This window comes from Rhinatrema bivittatum, chromosome 4 (genome assembly GCF_901001135.1).
Source record: "Rhinatrema bivittatum chromosome 4, aRhiBiv1.1, whole genome shotgun sequence".
Lineage (NCBI taxonomy): Eukaryota > Metazoa > Chordata > Amphibia > Gymnophiona > Rhinatrematidae > Rhinatrema > Rhinatrema bivittatum.
In genome coordinates, this window is record NC_042618.1 from 357,172,825 (window position 1) to 357,193,040 (window position 20,216).

General features: G+C 45.7%; 1 protein-coding gene across 8 annotated transcripts in view; it reads left to right on the plus strand.

Moving 5' to 3' along the window:
• The first annotated feature begins 4,780 nt into the window (after nucleotides 1-4,780).
• PECAM1 (platelet and endothelial cell adhesion molecule 1) overlaps nucleotides 4,781-20,216 on the plus strand; it is a 127,028-nt gene continuing 111,592 nt past the window's right edge. For all 8 annotated transcript variants that reach the window (XR_003856565.1, XR_003856564.1, XM_029600744.1 and 5 more), the window contains exons 1-3: nucleotides 4,781-5,062; nucleotides 5,155-5,187; nucleotides 10,924-11,217. Coding sequence is in view for 6 of the 8 variants with exons in the window: in XM_029600744.1 (XP_029456604.1) it covers nucleotides 5,002-5,062; nucleotides 5,155-5,187; nucleotides 10,924-11,217 (388 nt within the window). In the remaining 2 variants the exon portion in view is untranslated. The remainder of the gene's footprint in view (nucleotides 5,063-5,154; nucleotides 5,188-10,923; nucleotides 11,218-20,216) is intronic.

Genomic DNA, 20,216 nt, shown 5'->3' on the forward strand with positions numbered 1-20,216 from the left:
AAATTGAATTGAACAGTCTCAAACCAGTCTCAAACCAGTCTCAAACCAGTCTCAAACCAAACAGTCTCAAACCAGTTTACATAAATTGAATTGAACAGTCTCAAACCAAAGGGCGATTGTACAGAACATCTCAATCACCAATGTAGATCCCCCCTTCTCGGGGTTTCAACGACACCGAACCTTTCATTCTGACATATGTAAATTGGATAACCCAAAATGAGTCTCCTTCAGAGTCACGGCTCTTTGTCTCTGCCAACTCTTTGATCACCAGATTGCCGTCGAAGTCACTTGCCTCCATGTTGGACCCTCTGCCATTTCTGCAGCATCCCCACTTCATTGGGAGGGTCAGGCCCTGGTCGAGATTTCATAAGGCCTGCAGCTTGAAGGAGTTGGGACGCTTCCACCACTGTTTTTACCCGAGATGAAACTCCCTGGATCGTAAATTGGAGACCAAATGGGAATAGCCACTTGTAGCGGAAGTTACCGGCTCTCAGGATCTGCACCACATCACGAAATTCTCGTCGTTTTTTGATAGTGATTGGAGATAAATCTTGGAAAATCTCAATCTTTGCTCCATGCCACTGAAGATCCTCCAGATTCCTAGCCTGTTTCAGAATCCTTTCTTTTAAAGCATAATTGTGGAAACATACCACTATATCTCTGGGGAAATTGCCCCTAGGTTTAGTTAGGGCTCTGTGCGCTCTGTCCAATTCTATTTCTATTTCTGGGTTATCCTCACCAGCCTGAAGAGGTTGCAGTATGTGTGCACATATGCCTTTGATAACTCTGTTACAGTCCTGGTAACTTTCCCCCTCTGGTATTCCCCTGAATCTTAAATTGCCCCTTCTAGAGCGGTTCTCCAAATCTTCTAGCCAGCTGGCTTGGTCTTTCATACCTGTTTGTATGTGCTCAACTTCCTTTCGCAGAGCTGCAATAGATGTTTCCTGCTCCTCTGTCTGGGTTTCCAGCGTATCAACTCTCTCCCCCAGACCAGCGAATTCGCGACGGAGCTCTGCAGCAATCTGCTGTATCTCACATTTTAGAGTTCCCATTCCTTCTTTCACTTCTCCAAACCATCTCTGAAAGTCAGCACGAGTAATTTCTGTCTCCCCCGCCGGCCGGAGTGTTCCTCCTCCCTCCGCGGTGTCAGTCACGTCTGCTCCCTCCTCGGGCTCCACGTGGTCGGCCATTTTGTCTTTCAGTATCTCAGTCGCGGCAGTGAAAGAGAACTGTGTCAACTCCGCGATCCTCTTCCGGGCTGCCATCGAAGTCGATCTCTGCAAGCTGTGTACTATTCTGGTATTTTTCGCTGCAAAACTGCAGTATATAGCTTAGATGCTTATCGATTACTCTTCTTAGGGAAGCGGAGCCCAAGTCTCAGGCAACCATCTCGTCTGGTGACGTCACTTCCTCAACAGAAACTTGCTACGACGTTCTTGCGTAAGTCTTGCTATATCAGGAAACATCTATACTCTTTGCCCATGGAATAAACAACTGCGATTTCGAAAAAAGAGTCTTAACACTAGGTTCCTCTCTGATACAAACACAAATGTTACTAGTAATGTCCTTCTTGCTTGTATAATTGTTTCTTGGGATAATTCCAAAATGTCTGTGATGTTTAAGGACATTTCTTGAGAAGCCTTCTCAGGAGACTCATCCTTTAATGCAGGCATATAATGAATCCTTGTAAGAGCAGGTATTGCTTCCTCAGGCATTTTAAGAACTTGAATAAGAAAGTTTCTGAAGAAATCTTTCTGAGAAACTAAATGCAGATAAGGAAAATTCAAGACTCTCATAGTCAAAATCTGTGACGAATTCTCCAGGTTTTCCAACTTTTTTAAATGTGTACTCTGACTGTATTAAATTATGCTGAACAGCTTCTATAGTGGAGACTCTTGTTTCCAGCACATTAATTTGTATCAAAATTAGCCACTTGAGATTCCATTGCAGATATCTTGGAATTAGTATCTTTCATTATTTCTGTTATAGCTCTCTCTAAAGAGGACAAAGCATTCCAGATTGTGTCTAACGTTATCACAGAAGGATTATTTATCAGTTGCTGAGGTATTAAACGTACCTTAGATTCTTTTACTCCTGATTCCGTAGGGTTTATGTCACCCATCCAGGCTTCAGGCTTATGGAGCGCTTCCATGGGGCTCGAGGATTCCCTTGCTGAGTGAATCACCGAAGGCGGCGTCAAAATGGCGTCCCTTCTCGGGGCCTCGATTTTCTCCTCCATGCTTTCCTCACCAGTCAAAGAAGATAATGAAACCAACAAATTTAGATCCTCATCTGAGACCTTGAATGGTGGCACAGGAACCATCGGTGCACCGGGGCTCAGCGATGTTTCTTCTGTGGACAGCTCCCGCAATCGCTCCCTGCCGGTAGCTGAAGTGGCTCCTCCCTCGAGTGCTTAGAGCAGGGGTGACACAAAAAATGTTTCTATCCATGGTTGCTGAGACTCTGATAGCGGAGACGATGCAGGAATCTGCCGAAGCTTGGCTTTTCTTTTAGTATGTGGCATTGCAGAGGAAACAAGAGTAATGATACAGAGAGAAAATGTCTATGCGTCCACTTCAATCGGCAGCCATCTTAATCTCGGGATATGATATTTGTTAATACTAAACAGTGTTCAGTATTGGCGATGTTGGCTGAAAATAGCTATAAAGTGCTTGTGAGGTGGTATTTAACTCCTGAATGGCTGCACAAGGCCTATCCTGCTCTAGATGACTCTTGCTGGAGGCACAGTGGGCATGTTTTTCCAATTGTGATGGGAATGCCTGGCATTGTGCTATTTTGGCAAGAGATTTTCTCTCTTATAAATGGGATTACCCAATTAAAGGGGCAACCTAGTCCAGAAAGCACTTTGTTGAATTTCCCCACCGACCGATTAATGGAATCAGTGTGGTTTTTGATACAACAGATTTTTAGTAGTGAGGTGTGAGATAGCTGTGCACTGGAAATCCTCAGCTGCCCCCTCGGTGAATGCTGTTGTGAGGAGATTGGAGGAAATCTCTGAGTTAAATAAATTAATGGCTATTAGAAATCTTACTTTTTTAAGGTTTGAACGCACTTGGGACCTATTTGTATGGTAGAAGTCTTCTCAGTCCACGCCTCATGTAAGTCTTGTGTAGGATTCATATTAATTCCTTTATTCCTCTTTTGTTCTGAATGTGTATGGATATTTAGATTGAGATGTCCAATGTTAGTGTATATTTGAATATTATGTTGATTAGTCCCCCTGTGTAGGGTTTGTGAGGAGTTGGTTAGGAATTTTGGGTTGAAATTATTTTTTGTACAAAATCTATTGCTCAATGGATGTATCTGTTTTGTATATTTATTGTTCTGTTTTCTTGGTGTTGAAGCAATAAAATATATGCTTTGTAAAAAAAAAAAAAAGAATCTAAATAAATTTCTATGAGAAAAATACTTAATAAATAGGGACCAATATGTGATAATGTGCGACCCAGTGATGTGAGATAAAAACAGATAGCAGGCTGATGCAATATCAGCACATGTTAACGCTCCCTTAACGCACACCAATCTACCTTTCCGGGGCGCCCAATGCTAAATGCAAATGGGCTGCTGTGGTAAAAAGGAGGTGCAAAGGGAAATTGCACGCCCCTAGTGCCTCCTCGGCAGCGGGCGCCCGGGAGAGGTGGCTGTCAGCCACTTAGGAAAACGGACGCTCAATTTTAGAGCATCTGTTTTCCAAACTTGACCGCAAGCACACCTTTTTTTTTTTTGGTACATTTCTAATTTTTTAGTTCCTCCAACTTAATATCATATGATATTAATTTTGGTGAGTAAAAATGTGAGCCTCTGATACACTTTTTTTTTTTTTTTTAATGGAAGGGAATCGAAAATAGCCTCATCAACATGCATTTCTATGTGATGAACGCTATTACCTACGCTTGCGATTGGCGGGCGTTTTGGAAGCACTAACCCCCAGTTTGCATCGGGGGATATGAACATGCATCGAACCATGCGCTGCAGCCAGCGCATGGTATAGCATCGGCCTGAATGTGAGATAACATGTGATACAGTGATGGGAGATTGTTTGAGAACATGACATTGCGAAAATGGAACCGTCATACCTGTTAAAAGAATCCATGAATGGCTCCACTGTAGGCACCACTGACCAGGAAAAGGTTACCCTTTTCATTCCTGCTGCTGTGCAAAATGTTAGACTAACTTTCACCTTCACAGTTTGCTTCCAAAGAAGTTTAAATCGGCCTAGCTTAGAATCAAGTACTGGATTGTAAATGAAGAGAGAGAGAGAATCTCATCAGGCCCATCCGGTCTGCCATGTTCTCTTCCCACTGCAGTATCACAGATCCTATTTGATCTCTGACTTCTCCACCGCTAAGGTTCCTTAGCACTAGTCCTATTCCTCTGTGACTGTGTATACCATTTTTATCTGAATGGGAGTCTGTTCCATACATTCACCACCTTTTTTTTTTTTTCAGATTATTTATACCACCCATCACTTCTATTATTAGAGGGCTGATGTATTTACTGGGGCAAAAATTGTGGAGGTGGTAGTTTTTTAAAACTATCTACTGGGACAAAACAGTAAATAAATTACTTTAATCTGTAAAATGTAACCTACGGTGTCTTTTGAATAATAATTTTAGTATTAATGTCAATGGCACAGTCTTGCTTTTTTCCCCCTTGAACCTTAAAAAAAAAGAGAGAGAGAGAGAGAAAAACAATTGTCACCCTGAGGAACAGTGTCACTTCCTGAATTCTAGGCTGCCTGCACTTGTTAGATATTTTTGCTCATTATTCCATCCAGCTTCCAGTAGCTGCAACAATGACCTGACTTGAAGCCACAAAAGCTTTGGGGAAATACGTACGGTTTTATGTCGGCAATCCATACTTTACCACGAAGCTCCCTGACTCATTTCCCCTCCACTCGTAGACGGAATCTTGAGAACATTTTTGCATTCCAGGAGGAGGAACACCAGAGCTTGTGGAAACGCCGGCCACTTGTTCAGAATGAAGCGTTTCCCCCCACTAGCCGGAATGGATTTTTCTCTCCTGGTGGCTTTCCTTCACTGTAAGCAGCAAGCTTGATAAGGAGCTCTGAGTGTTTCTAACCATGACCCAGCCCTGCAAATAATTAATGGTGTCTTGTCTTACTTTTTCCAGTTGGAATTCTTGCAGTTGAAAGTCAGACTATAGGTAAGACTCCAATGTTATTTTCCTCTCCCTCTCTTTCTCCTTTTCATCTTTTCTTCATGAGCTGATGGCCTTTGTAATATTTAAAATAATTTTAATACTGCATGGAAGAATACAAAATGATCCTACACTAATTAACATAATTGCCTGTACAGTCTGTAGGAGCACAAGGTTGCGCGGCAGAGCCGCACAATACCACATAAGGCGGCCCAGCATTCATTAGCATTTCAAGTAAAAGAGAAAACAATAATCCAGAAAATAGAGAAAACAAATTGCAAAGCTTGGCTTTGATTGTGCAATGCTATTCTGAATTTAATGAGCAAGGCAGGGTCAGATTTAGGTGTAGGCAATAGGCACATGCCTTGGGCACCAAAATCTGAACGTTCCCAAAAACAGGTACCCCCCTCTGCTGCTGTCCTCAGTTCTAGGGGCAAAATCTCCTGGTCACCTGCACCGTAATGTTAAACCTAGCCCTGGGGCACGGAGAGATATTTTCGAAGAGGCATTGTATGCCTTTCTAGGCGAGAAGTCTAAGTCCTGACGAGAGCTCAGCCTCGTAGGAAATGGACTGAGGAAATGGTGAAGAAACACCCATACCATGTTGAGGAGCATGGATACCATACAAAAGGGTAAAAGGATGAAAGGTTTCTATCTTAAAATCAGTCAGATCTCTGATCTGTCTGATGACTGTTACCTGCCAAATCCACATTAGTGCTTGATAGAGTTTTCCTATCAAACTTAATTTTCGTCAGAACGACAAGCATGCATTATTCCCCTCGGTGTCAAGAATGTTACCGGATGGAGCTTGCTTTACACAGGAAAATGAGTTTCTGCCCAGAAGGGAAGAACTGTTAAAACTGGGAGCTACTTTTTCCCTTCTGTATACCACTAAGTGTCTCACTGTTTACAAAGTTGTTGAATATCTTTTTTTTTTTAATTAATTTTTTAAATGAGCATCTAAAAACTTTGGTGTTTGCTTACAAGAATGAGGTGATTCATTTAGAGGAGGAATATTCCTCTGTGTCCTCAGCCAAGGTCTTTCTCGGTGATTGCCCCTGAACTGTGAAACTTCTTACCAGAGGCTCTACATTTAACATGTGTAAAATCCGTTTTTCAAAATGCTGAAGACTTATCTTTTTCATCTTGTATTTCCTGACACTGATTTGAGTGGTAGGTTTGCCTAAGGATGGAAGATGTAAAACCTTTATGAGCTATAATTTGATGTGCATTCTGTTCTATATGTTTTTATTTTATTATGGATGTTTTATTTTGTAAGCTGCTCAGAGCTTATGTTATTGGACAGCATAGATATATTTTAAATAAATAAAAATTTTTTAAAAATAAAATAAACACTTAGGAGCAGATTTTCAAAGCCCAGGAGGATTTACGCACATAGGGGGGTTACGTGCGCTGGGCCTATTTTTAAAAGGCCCGGCAGCGCGCATAAAGCCCCGGGACGTGCATACGTCCTGGGGCTTTTCTGAATGGGCAGGCAGGGGGTGGGGCAGATGGTCCTGGGGCATGGCAGGGCGGTCCGGGGGTGTGGCGGGGCGGTCCGGAGGCAGTCCGGGAGGTGTGGCCGAGGACTCCGGGGGATCGCGCACTGGCACAGCACTTGGCCAGCGCGTGTAACTTCTAAAACAAAGGTACAAAGTTTTTTTTTTCAGGCTGGGGGGCGGGGAAGGGAGGGGAAGGTGGGGGGGGGAGGAGAGTTCCCTCCAAGGCCGCTCCAATTTCGGAGCGGCCTCGGAGGGAACGGGGAAAGCCAGCTGGTCTCCCCGAGAGTTCGGTGCGTGCAAGGTGCACTAGTGTGCACCCCCTTGCGCTCGCCGACCCCTGATTTTATAACATGCACACGGCTGCGCGCGCATGTTATAAAATCGGGCGTACATTTGTGTGCGCGTAGGTTTTAAAATCTGCCCCTTGGTGTTTTTGATCCTGTGAATCTTGTCTCATATCTTTTACAAGCTTGTTTAAGCAAGTTAACATATTGGGGCAGATTTTAAGAGGGTTACGTGCACCGAGCCTATTTTGTATAGGCCCGGCGATGCGCACAAAGGCCCTGGACCGCGTATGTCCCGGGGCTTTGTGAAAGGGGTGGGGGCGGGGCATGGTGCCGGTCCAGGGGCAGGGCAGGGGCGGGGTGGGACCAAGGCCTTCGGCACAGTGGCCATTTGCTGCTGTGCTGTGGGATCACGCGCCGGCAGCTGGCTGGCGTGCGCAAATCACACCAGCCAGAGGCAGGCGTAACTTAGAAAATAAAGGTGGGGGGATTTAGATAGGGCTGGGGGGGTGGGTTAGATAGGGGAAGGGAGGGGAAGGTGGGGAGGGGGGGGGGCGAAGGAAACGATGTTTGTAAGTCCAATGGCGTCGGTATTTGCTCCTCACCAGCAGCCATAGCAGACACCACACCCGGGGATGATATGTTCACTGGGGAGAAGAAGCCCTCGATAGTAGCTTGATAAAGCGCAGGTATCGGAGTGGTCGAGGTTTCCACTCTGATTTTGCCTTTTCTCTTAGTGTGAGGCATTATAATAATGTAAGTAATTAGAACCAAGATCGGAGCGTCTTACTGCCCGTCCTCCCTTCAAGCCAATGACTTCTTATTTTTGTGCCATAGCCATACACCTTGTTTCTCAAGATAATGTTTATATATCTTTTTTTTTTTTTTTTTGTAAAACCAAATCAAAATAGCATAGAAGCATGGACTATGACATCAAAGCCCATTCAGTTTGCCTATTTTTGCTGCCTTCTGCAAAGCAACAGACTCCACCGATCTCCTGTTTTCCCTATTCTACAAATTCTCTGTGCTTCAGTGTTGGTGCTGAAGCAGATGGGTGCAGTCTGTTAGGCTTTTTAGCACATTGTAGCAGGAGCGCCGATAAACACCCAGCATCAGTGGAAGACATTTTTTTAGCTCACTACACTGGATTTGGACAGCCCCACCTCACCTCCCCCTCACACATATTTTGTGGCAAAAAAAAAAGTTTAGTTACATCCCTCACCTGCCTACAAAACAAAATGTCATCCCTCACCTGGCTGTTCCTGTCTCTCTCAGCCATCCACTCCCCATTTTTGTGCCAAATAAATAGAAAAGCGCCTACCTTACCTTGCAGTGTCTGAGGGAGCAGGGAACATGTCATTAACCCCATTGTTCCATTCTTGCTGCAGGGCATCAGAACAAGTGTCTCTTATTAAAGCCCTGCAGAAGCGACGCGAAAAGCTATATCTCATCGATGCTCCCAGTCACCCCACTTGGTGCCCCCAATACAATCACATTGATTACTATAGCCTTAAATTGACACTGCACACACTGGATTAGAGATATTACAGGTGCATAGAGCTATTAGTGGAACACCTGGTCAACTTGTAGTTCTGTCAGTCCACACTGTTTCACTGGAGGATAAACTGTGCGGGAACAATGGCAATGCTGTGGCTATCCTCAGAAATAGATTTGCAGGCGAGAGGTGATCCGTAACACGGCTGCCTTCTAAGGATACGCAGGACCAGATATGAAGATTAGACAGATGTCCTCTGTGCTTCTTGGAGCTGCCCCAGTGCTACTGTGCAGGTGCTTTCTCCAGCTCCAATTTTGTGCCATAGACAAAAACCTGCGCTACTTTAGAATTATGCAGATTAAAGGATTGTGGCATATCTGCTAAATTTTTCTTTCATGGTCTCTAAGTGGAAAGTCCAGCATGTTTTGGCACAAATGCAAACTTAATTGCATACAAATACACTTGTGGTTTTGTGCTTTTTTTTATGCATTGCCGTTAGATCAGTCAATTTGGAAGCAGTGGGACACAAGCAGCCTAACCCTGGACACTAAGGATTAATAATAATATATACATGCATTGTATGGGAGCCTTAACTTTAATTTTTTACAAAATAAATGTAGGTGGGCATAGATATCTGTAGGTTGCTTGAGCATCCCCAATATTGAGCAAACTCTACCGTGTCCAGGGAGAGGTCATTTTTATTGCATTTATCGCCCCCCAATCATTTTGAAAGGTTTTCTCTTATGTAGGTAGGTAGAGCTTGCCTGCCAGTTTCTGCCGCCTCCTTTGGGTTCTTACGCTAGTTTAGAGCTGGCTCCATCTGGGGCTGTGGTGTCCTAAGCCTTCCTTCATTTTTCATCTCTTCTCTACCTTCCATGTTTGCCCAGTGACTGTAAGGATGGTCTGCGAGACGCAGATTGTGGGCTTTTCGCCAGAACAAGTGCCAGCCAGTAGATGTCGCTGTTGAGCTTTCTAGGGGTGGAGCTGGAGGGGAAGCTTGAATTCTGCCTCTGTAGCACCCTCCTTCTTAACTCCTGGACCAGGAATCAGGCTTGGATCTCCCTCATGGCAAGGCTAGCCTAAGAAGTTGCATTCTCTTTAACTGGAAAAAGCAGGTTGCATTGGAAATGTTGATGTTCATATGGACTCTACCACCGTACTCAGGTTGCATTGGAAATGTTGATGTTTATATGGACTCTTACCACCGTACTCAAGTTTTGAAAATCATCACTAACAAGTTGGGGTTTTTGTTTTTCCAGTTGGAACTCTTGCAGATAAAAACCAATCCACAGTTAAAGTCAGGCTTTCCTTTTCATGGCACGCTCTCCTTTTCCCTTATGCTTGATTCACACTGACAGTGTTTTGTCGAATGAATTGCAACAGTTAGCATCAGTACAGTGAATTGTTACAAGGTGGTGTGTCCACACCGGGTTAAGAGTACCTCCCAGACATAACAGGGTCGCACCCCTGGCTGACCAAGCAGTCTTTCATGCCTCTGTGTAACTGTGAGCATGGCACTTTAGTTGGGTATAAATCATTCCTTTCTCCTGCCCATAGACCAGAAATGTGCTTCCTGCCAGGTCATCTAGCCCCCCCCCCCCCCCCCCACCCCCCCCCCCCCACAAAGCATTTGTCAATAGCATCTACATAAAAGTAAGTTTGGATCAGTCCCTTGGCTCAGCTGTAGCGCTGTGACCCAGGAGACTGGGGCTTAAGTTTCCAGTTAGGGTCTTGTGGGGCTCAGCTGCATCACAGAGGGCAAGGAGGGAGAGAAAGCATCTACTGATCCCGTGGTGACCTCTGCTGGTAGAGGAGGCACTGAGGGCTTTAATCTCAAAGGAGACTTCCCTCCAGCCCTTGGCTAGCAAGGGAATTTGAGACGCTTGTTCAGTCATCTTTGAGAAAACAACTGAGGATGGGGAATTTAACAATTGGTTTATTGCAGTGTGCCATTTCTCTGCACTTTATGAATCATGAATATAAATAGCGGCTGACTGAGCAGCTCCTTTAATTGGGAGCACAAGCAATCATGAACCTCGTCTTGTTGCCTCCCCATCCCACTCCTCAGCAGAGATTTCATGCTGCCTCCATAGAAAAGATTTTTAAATTATTTATAGGAGAACTGGCTAAAATGGTGGATCTTGCTAACATTTTGACTGAAGACCACAGAGTCAGCTTCTATGCCTGACTTCCCATAGCCACCTCCAAGGAACATTTGGGTAATGCAGAAACAGCAATGGAGAAGCCTATGACTGCATAGCTGACACTGCACTTTAGAATAAAAAATATTCTAAGACAGATTCCTAATTATGTGTTTTTTTAAAATACTTACCTTGAGATATCTTCAGTTTAAACATACCAATTGTGTGCAACAAATGCTTTTCCTTATCAGAATTATGCACTTATCAGAATAAAGCTAACAGTAGATATAATATTCTGGTTTTTTTTTGTGTGTTCCAAGTCTTTACCATCGACAAGGTTGTGCTGAGAGCGGAACCAGCCGAGACAAAGGGAGGGGATAACCTCACGCTCACATGCACAGCGGAAATCAGCAAAGCCCCGGGTGCAACTACGTTGTTGTCCCAGTTCATATTTTACAAAGAGGATTTGCAGCTTTACAACACCTCATCAGCAAAGGATGAAGCAGTGTACCTCATCTCTCCAGCCCGGTTCTCACACTCGGGTTCCTACTCCTGTGCCGTATTAGTCAATGACAAGCTGCAGAAAAGCGAGGACTTGCTCATTAAGGTCGAAGGTACGGTGTGTGTGTGTGTGTGTGTGTGTGTATGTGTGTATTTCTTATAATCCACGTGGCCCAGGTGGGAGCTCAAAGAAGCACAAATTTAGGGGGGCCCATGAAACACAACTTTATTTGCTGGAAAAGGCTGAATCGTCCAATGAGTTTTGAATCTATCCCCACCCCACCCCCCAACCCCCGAGTGCCTGATTGATGAAGGGTTCTTCACCAAGGAACAGGAAAAGAGGAAATGGGTAAACCAAGGGCTTTTGTCTCTTAGACGAGATCTCAGTGCAGAGTTCTGGCCAACTAGAGAGATCCATTTGTCATCATTCTTAGACAGTATTTCTTGGGAGCTTCACAATGGGTTCGGTTTTCCCGATATCCACAATGAATACATTTGAGACATATTTGCACACACTAGAAACGGCATATGTAAACATAGCTCAGGCATATTCGTTGGCAAAAGGAGCTGTCTGATTGGCTGAGAGGGTTCCTTAATTCCTGCAGAATAAGGTCAGCAGGGCTGTCATTGCATCTATCACTTGTGCTGGCCACTAGGGGTTAGACTTTTAAAATCACTGATTCTGATTTTAACTGTTTTCAGCTGATATTTGTGACTAATACGTTCCTTTGATGTAGGAAATCTTGATGTGGTAAGAAGTCTGGTATTTGGCAATCTTGATATAGTAAGAAGTTTCGTATTTTTCTAAAAAGCAGTTTTTTGAGGCCAGAGGAATAGACAGCAGTCACCCTGAGGGAGGGGGAAATACTGAACCAATGGCTGTAGAAGCTATAGGCTGGAGCCTCATAAGGAGAGCCATTCTGGCTGTAGAGTACTGAGGAAGTAGTATTATTTTTATACCCCAGGTATTAGGGGGTAGGACACACCTAGTAAAGTCTCATTGGCTCAAAATAAGAGCCATCCTTGATAGCATACCTGTTTAAACCCCTAGCCAGCAGAGAGTATCTGCTGGCACAATGAATCTCTAATTCACTGGGCTGGATCTGTAAGGGCTTCTCTGAATCTGTCTGAGCTGTGTTGGATCTCACTCCTCAAGGAAGCACTCTTGAATACTTTTGTTTCTCCTCCATATTGTAAGACAGTAACCCATGTTATGTTTGATACTTGTTTCTTTAAAGCTATTTGTGAACTATGCTTGTTGTGTCTATGTCCTGATCAGACCCTGAGAAAATTTCCAAATGAAATCTGGTTTTGTTTGTATGACTTATTGGTAATACAGTAGTAGCAAGTTCAGATAGAGGACCTGTTAGTATGTGTTTGTACTCAGCATAGCAGGCCTGATTGGTTTCAGGTTCTTTAATTATGGGAATTAACTCACTCTCAAGGTACACTGTCTTCTCTGTGGCTGCATTGGCATGATCTGCCTCCCAGGAATTTCAGAAGTACACATCAGGATGTATGGTTCCAAACTGGACTAACTTTATCTACAGTAAAAGTATTGAAACAGGCTCCTTCATGCCACAGGAAACAATGAGTTATAACAGTTTTCAGTTTCTAAGCTGAAGAGTGAGTGAGCTTTAATTAGACCTTCTGATTTTAGGTATTTATAAATTGTAAATTTAGGTGTTTATTTCCAGTAAATTAGCAGTTCCTTGAGGTTAACAAAAAGCAGTATTTGTTGCTGTTTTTATAGTACAGGTTACTATTGTTGGGTACTTTTTCTGGTTGAATCAAATGCATACATTTGTGCGGCTGAGCTGTCATTAGCATGGAAAAGGCAGAAAACAATGTAGAGGATCTGGGGTAGGGAAAGGAGAGTGGAAAGAGTACTAGGGGAAGTGGTGCTTGTCTGGTGTTTATCTAATAAATACCTGTTTTTTTTTGTTTTGGGATGTTTTATCAAGGTTTATCAGTTAAAAGCAAATAGCATGCTAGGAATTATTAGGAAAGGAATGGAGAATAAAACAGAGAATGTCATAATGACTGTATCACTCCATTGTACAACCACATCTTAAGTATTTTGTGCAGTTCTGGTCACTGTATCTCAAAAAAGATATAGCAGAATTAGAAAAGGTATAGAGAATTTTGAACAAAATGATAAAAGGGATATAATGATTGATTCCCCTATGAGGAAAGGTTAAAGGGGTTAGGGCTCTTCAGCTTGGAGAAGAGAAGGCTGAGGAGAGATTTGATAGAAATCTTTAAATTAACGAGCGGAATGGAACGGGTAACTGTAATTCGTCTGTTTAATCTTTCAAAAAGTACAGACTCTAGCGGACATGCAATGAAGTTGCTGAATATTACTTTTGAAACAAATAGGTGACTATTTTTTTTATTCAACGCATAATTAAGCTTTGGAATTCATTGCCAGAGAATATAGCGAAATCTGTTAGTGTAGAGGGGTTTAGAAAAGGTTTGGACTAGTTCCTGGAGGAAAAGTCCATAAACCATATTAAGGTGGACTTGGGGAAATTCACTGCACATCCCTGGGATAAGCAAAATGGAATCTAAATACCCTTTCAGATCCTGACAGGTACTTGTGACCTGGATTGGCCACTGTTGGAAAAAGGATACCGGGCTTGATGGACTTTTGGTCTCACCCAGTATGGCAGATCTTAAATTCTAACCTAAAATCAGAAGACCTAACTATAATACAATAAACTCTCTGAGGACAAGCAAAATGGTCGTCCTCACACATGAGTGATATCATCAGAAGGAGCCCCGATGTGGAAAACATCAAAGTTTCTAGAACTTTGACTAGGCACACTGAGCATGCCCAGCACGCCCTAAACCACTCATCCACAAGGGGTCCCTCTTCAGACTCTTCTGCAGAGCTGTAAGCCTCGTGGTCTGATTGAGCTCACTTTGGCTGTTTCTGGCCTAGTGGAGAACTTCTTTATTCATTGCAGTTTTTCATGGTTTTCAGTATTGTTCAATCACTGGGTCCCTCTAGGTGCCTCCCTATAGTATCCTAATCAGTTTTTGGTGTTTCTGGTAAGTTTTCTTTAGTTGTTGAATCCCCCCACAGCAGCGATGCACTGGTGCTTGCCAGCCATCAATGGTCACCACCTTTGTTTCATGTCTGTGGACCCTTTTTTCTTTTGTTCCGTCATGGCAACGTCCGGTTTTCAATAGTGCCCCTGGTGCCCAAGGCCCATGTCCATTATGGATCCTCATGAGATATGTGTCCTCTGCCTGGGGACATCACATTACGTCCGGGGTTGTCGCTTGTGCGCTCAAATGACCCAAAGGGACGTCGTCTTCAACTTGATGAGATATATCAGCTCTTTGGGTCGAGGAAGTCTGAGCCATTGGCATCGGCATTGATGGACCTTGAAACCACACCGATGGACCCCATGCCATCAACGTTGGCAGGACCGTCTGTTCTGATAGTGCCATCAACTGATAGGGGTGCCGGAGACAGACCATTATCAATCTCCTCCAGGCCGAGGACAGCCGGGTTCATTATCTTTGGCCTCGGCACTGGGGAAAGACTGGGCCGACATTGAGGGAAGCATAAGAAGCATCAGCACCGTTCCCCGTCGATGCATGGTACCGGGCATGGGTATAGACCAGCTTTTGCCCTGATGCCCCCAAAGTGACCCCTCAGTGAAGAGGGCCCATGCTCTATAGATCTCTGGGTCTGCAACTGTCTCCACCGATTCTGGTGCCAGTCGCCAATCCACCTCATGGGTCCAAAGATCTGATCACCCCTCCTTCCTCCCAGTCAGTGTTGGCATCGGCAATGTTTGAGGAGGAGCTAGAGCATCAAGTCCAGCTAGCGGTGGATTAGGTACTGTAGGGCATTGGGCCTGTGGCACCAAAGGCACCGGAGCCAGTGCTGCCCGTCATCCTACTGCTACTGAAGAAGCTCAACATGCTCATTGGTGTGTTACCAACCCAGCTGGTGCCAGTTCCCAGGACAGCACCAGGGCACCGAGGCATCCCCCAACCGGTATGGTGGTCATTGCCGGTTCCTCCAAGGAGGAAGCTCCGCCTAGGCTGGCAGATATGCCAAGGCCTGTAGTCTCCCATCCAGTTCTACCGGTGCCTGCACCTCTGAACAAAGGTCGAGCACCTAGGGACCCATCCACTGTAGCATACAGTAAGGGTCCCCATGACCCCTGGAAGAATCATCTGATGGAGTCCTCTGAGGGCTCTGATGGTCTCCCGTGAAACCCTTCTCCTTCAGATGAGCAGAGAAAGTCCCCGCCTGAGGACTTATCCTTCGCAGGGTTTGTAAAGGTGATGGCAGAGGTCATCCCATTTCAATTTTTAACAGAGGAGGATGCCAGGCACAAAATGCTTGAGATCCTCCAGTTCGTGGAGCCTGCTAAGGAGATCGTGGTAGTCCCAGTACACAAGATCCGTAAGGAGTTGCAGCTGAGGCTATGGGAACACCCCCTCAAATTGCCTCCCATTAACAAGAAGGCAGACAGGGTCTACCTTATCCAGAAAGCTGCCAGATTTGATAAACGTCAGCTGCCTCACCAGTCAGTGGTGGTCAAATCTGCCCTCAAGAGGGCCAAGCGCTCTCAAACCCATTTCTAAGTTCCCTCTGGGAAGGACCATAGAGCGATGGACACTCTTGGGTGGAAGGTGTTCCAGGGCGCCATGCTTATTGCCCGCATCACTGCCTACCAGCTCTACATGAGACAGTACTCACAGGACATCTGAAAGCAGGTGCAGAAGGTGGCTGAGCAGCTGCCTCAACAGCAGCAAGACACCCTCATGTCGCTTTTGCAGAATGGTCTGGAGTGCAGAAAACACGACATCCGTGCAACCTATGATGTTTTCAAAATGGCATCAAGAGTCTCTGCAGTGAGAATCGGCACCCGCAGAATGGCATATCTGTGGGTCTTGCATCTACGACAAAGGTATAGAAACGTTGACATGCCATGTTCTGGAGAGAATCTCTTTGGAGATAGGCTGAGGGATGGTGTGGCCCAACTTCGGGACCACCATGAAGACTCTTCAACAACTCTCCACCAGTACGCTGGACCCATCCTCCTCATTCAGGAGGCTGTCGAGGCTGGGGCCAAGGAAGTATTTCTTTTACCAGAGGAGATACTATCTTCCACCTTCTTATTCCTGTCAACACCATCAGGGCTCCCGTGGCTGCCCCAGGCAGCAGAGAGTCCCCAAACACTAGCCAGCTTCTCAGTCAACTCCGGGAATGGGGTTTTGACTGCACCATAGGGAGCATAAGCCAGTTGCCCAAACCCGGGACAAAGGACCCTCCAGATGGGGGCAGGCTGTGGTTCTTTGCAAACCAGTGGCCCAGTGTAATGCCTGACCAGTGGGTTTTGTCCATCATCCTCCATGGTTACCAGTTAAATCTATTGGGTATCCCGCCAAATTGCCCTCCGTACCCATATTGGGGACGATAGTGCATCAGGAGGTACTACAAGTAGAGCTTTCCTCCCTTTTGAAGGTGAAAGCGGTCAAGCCTGTACCACCAGGGAAAAGAGGGTGAGGATTCTACACCAGGTACTTCCTGATTCCAAAGAGAACAGGAGAACTCTGTCCCATCCTAGACCTAAGGGCCTTGAACAAGTTTCTAAAAAGAGAAAAGTTCAAGATGGTTTCTCTGGGCACCTTGAACCCCCTTTTTCAAAAAGGTGACTGGCTATGCTCCCTCAACCTAAAGGATGTGTACACTCATATCGAGATTTCCCACGATCATAGGAAATATGTCCGATTTGTCATGGGAACACAGCACTTCCAGTACCAGGTATTGCCATTTGGACTCGTGTCCACCCCACAGGTTTTCACAAAATGCCTGATGTGATGAGTTGAGCCAGAGCGGAGTCTCTGTGCTGTAAAACTTTGAGGTGTTTTCCTCAAAGGGACTGTTACTTTGCAGGAAGGAAACTACATTTCCCAGGTGCCCTGGTAGTCAGCCTCAGGAAGGGTTGGGGGCAGGGAAACACAAGGGCGGTTTCTTCCTAGGGAGGGGCACTCTATCTATCTGCAGTCGATCTCCTGCCGGCGCCATTTTCCGTACGGTAAATGGCGCCATGGCGCCGGCAGGAGATCGACTGCAGGAGGTCGTTCAGCGGAACCCCCGCTGAACGACCTCCTGCAGTCGATCTCCTGCCGGCGCCATTTTCCGTACGGAAAACGATTCGCGGCAGGAGATCGTTTTCCGGACCCCCACTGGACCCCCAGGGACTTTTGGCCAGCTTGGGGGGGGCCTCCTGACACCCACAAGACTTGCCAAAAGTCCAGCGGGGGTCCGGAATGACCTCCTGCAGTCGAATCGTGTTGGTCTATGGCCGCCGCCATTTTGCGCCGCCATTTTGAAAAATGCCGCCGGCTGAAGACAACACGATTCAATTGCAGGAGGCCGTTCCGGACCGCTGCCGTTCTGGACCGCCGCTGGACCCCCAGGTAATTTAAGGCATTTGGGGGGGGGGTTCGGGAGGGTGGGGGATTTAATTTAAAGGGTCGGGGTGGGTTTTAGGGGGTTTTAGTGTGCCGGCTCACGATTTTCACGATACTTTAAACACCCAAACGGCAACAATACGATTCCCTCCCCCTCCCAGCCGAAATCGATCGTTAAGACGATCGAGGACACGATTCACATCTCTAGTAACCATCCATGTTACTCCCTTGGCACATTTACACATGCATAGAGCCTAATGGACCCTGAGGTTACAGTGGCGCCAGGCCACTCAGAGCCTCCAGGATTGCATCCGAGTCACCTCGTCTCTCCGGGACTTATTGTCCTAGTGATGGGCACTTTCCAATCTGGAACAGGGGATCTGGTTTCAGAGTCTCCACACTCAAATTGTCCCTACCAGGGAAGTATCTACCTGGGGTAGAAAGCTCATGTAGATGGGGTTGGTACCCAAGGTCTTTGGTCCGCTCAGGAACATTCTTGTCAAATTAACTTCCTGGAGCTTCGGGAAATCAGGTATGCACTATTGGCTTTCAGAGATCGGCTATCCAACAAAGTTGTTCTGATCCAGACTGACAACCAGGTTGCCATGTGATATGTCAACAAGCAGGGAGGCCAGGATCGCACCTCCTGTGTCAGGAATGTGGTAGCAGACAGGCTGAGTTGAGCCTTCAAATTCCATGAGTGGTCCCTTGACCAGAGGGTAGCAAATTGGATATTCCGCCTCTGGGGAGCCCGGATATAGATCTGTTCGCATCTTCCTGCAATAGGAAGTGCCTCGGTTCTGCTCCCTTCACAAGACAGATAGCAAACCAGCCTTAGTCACCCTCACCCGTCAAGAGTCTTCTGTAAGCGTATCCTCCAATTCCCTTAATGGCAAAGACTCTTGTGAAGCTTTGCAAGGACAAAAGGACTATTGCCATAGAGATAAAAACTCACAATAAAAACTTTTTAAAATATATCCGAAGCAGAAAGCTTGCAAGGAAGTCAGTTGGATTGTTGGTGATCAAGGGGTTAAAGGGGCACAGAGAAGATAAAACCATCGCAGAAAGATTAAACAATTTCTTTGCTTCAGTGTTTACTGAAGAGGATGTTGAAGAGATACCCATTCTGGAGAAAGTTTTCATGGATGATGATTCTGATCAACTGAACCTGGAAGATATGGTAGGCCTGACTGACAAACTGAAGAGTAGTAAATCACCTGGACTGGATGGTATACACCCCAGGGTTCTAAAAGAACTAAAAAATGAAATTTCAGAACTATTAGTAAAAAGTTGTAACCTATTAAAATCATCTGATGTACCTGAAGATTGGAAGATGGCCAATGTAACCACTATATTTAAAAAGGGATCCAGGGATGATCCAGGAAACTATAGACCAGTGGGCCTGACTTTAGTGCCAGGAAAAATTGTGGAAACTGTTATAAAGAATAAAATCACAAAACATTTAGATAGACATGGTTTGATGGGACACACCAACATGGATTTACCCAAGGGAAGTCTTGCCTCACACATCTCCTACATTGTTTTGAAGGGGTAAATAAACATGTTTATTTATTTATTTATTTAAAAACTTTTTTATACCGGCATTCGTAGGACACATCATGTCGGTTTACAAAAAACTGAGAAGGAAAGGAAATTACAAAGAACAGGGTAGGGGGTAACTGGGTGAATATACAAGTATAAGAGAGTAAAGTTAAAAGGCAGCGATACAACTATTTGCATTCGATTCGGATTAGATATGCAAAAGAACTAATATACAATGTTACATGGCATGTGCTGACAATGTTGACAATGTTGACAATGTTACATGGCATGTTACATGGCATGTGCTGACATGGCATGTTACATGGCATGTGCTGACAAAGATGAACCGATATATGTGATATATTTGGATTTTCAGAAGGCATTCAACACAGTCCCGCATGAGAGTTTTCTAAGAAAACTAAAAAGTCATGGGATAGGAGGTGATGTCCTTTTGTGGATTGCAAGTTGGTTAAAAGACAGGAAACAGAGAGTAGGTGTTGTGGTCTCCATCGCTCTCCCCTTACTGGCTGTAATCAGGACTCACCTCCGTGGCTCTGCTGAGTATTCGGGGTGTCCGCCATTGATGGGCTGTCTCACTGCCGCCCCGCGCGCACGCGGGGACGCGCGTTATGGACGTACGCTCACCGGAAGCCTGACCCCGCCTGAGCTGGCCACGCCACGCCCCAAGCCCGATATAACCGGCGTTCTTCAGTCCTCTCATTGCCTTGCAAAGAGGGTTGCTACAGTGTGTAGTTCTTAGTTGCACTTCCGTTGTACTGCTTCAGCCACCGACCTCTGCTTGTTCCTGACTCTGCTTCTGCCTGCCGCCAGCCACCGACCTCTGCTTGTTCCTGACTCTGCTTCTGCCTGCCGCCAGCCACCAACCTCTGCTTGTTCCTGACTCTGCTTCTGCCTGCCGCCAGCCATCGACCTCTGCTTGTTCCTGACTCTGCTTCTGCCTGCCGCCGGCCACCGACCTCTGCTCGTTCCTGACTCTGCGGTTGCCTGCCGCCTGCCTCAGTCCACGGCTTCTCTGCCGCAGCTGCTGCGCTCCTGTCCTCCGGACAGCGTCCTACGCAGGTCTGGGCTGGAACTCCTGCCAGACTATCTTGGCCTTGATACC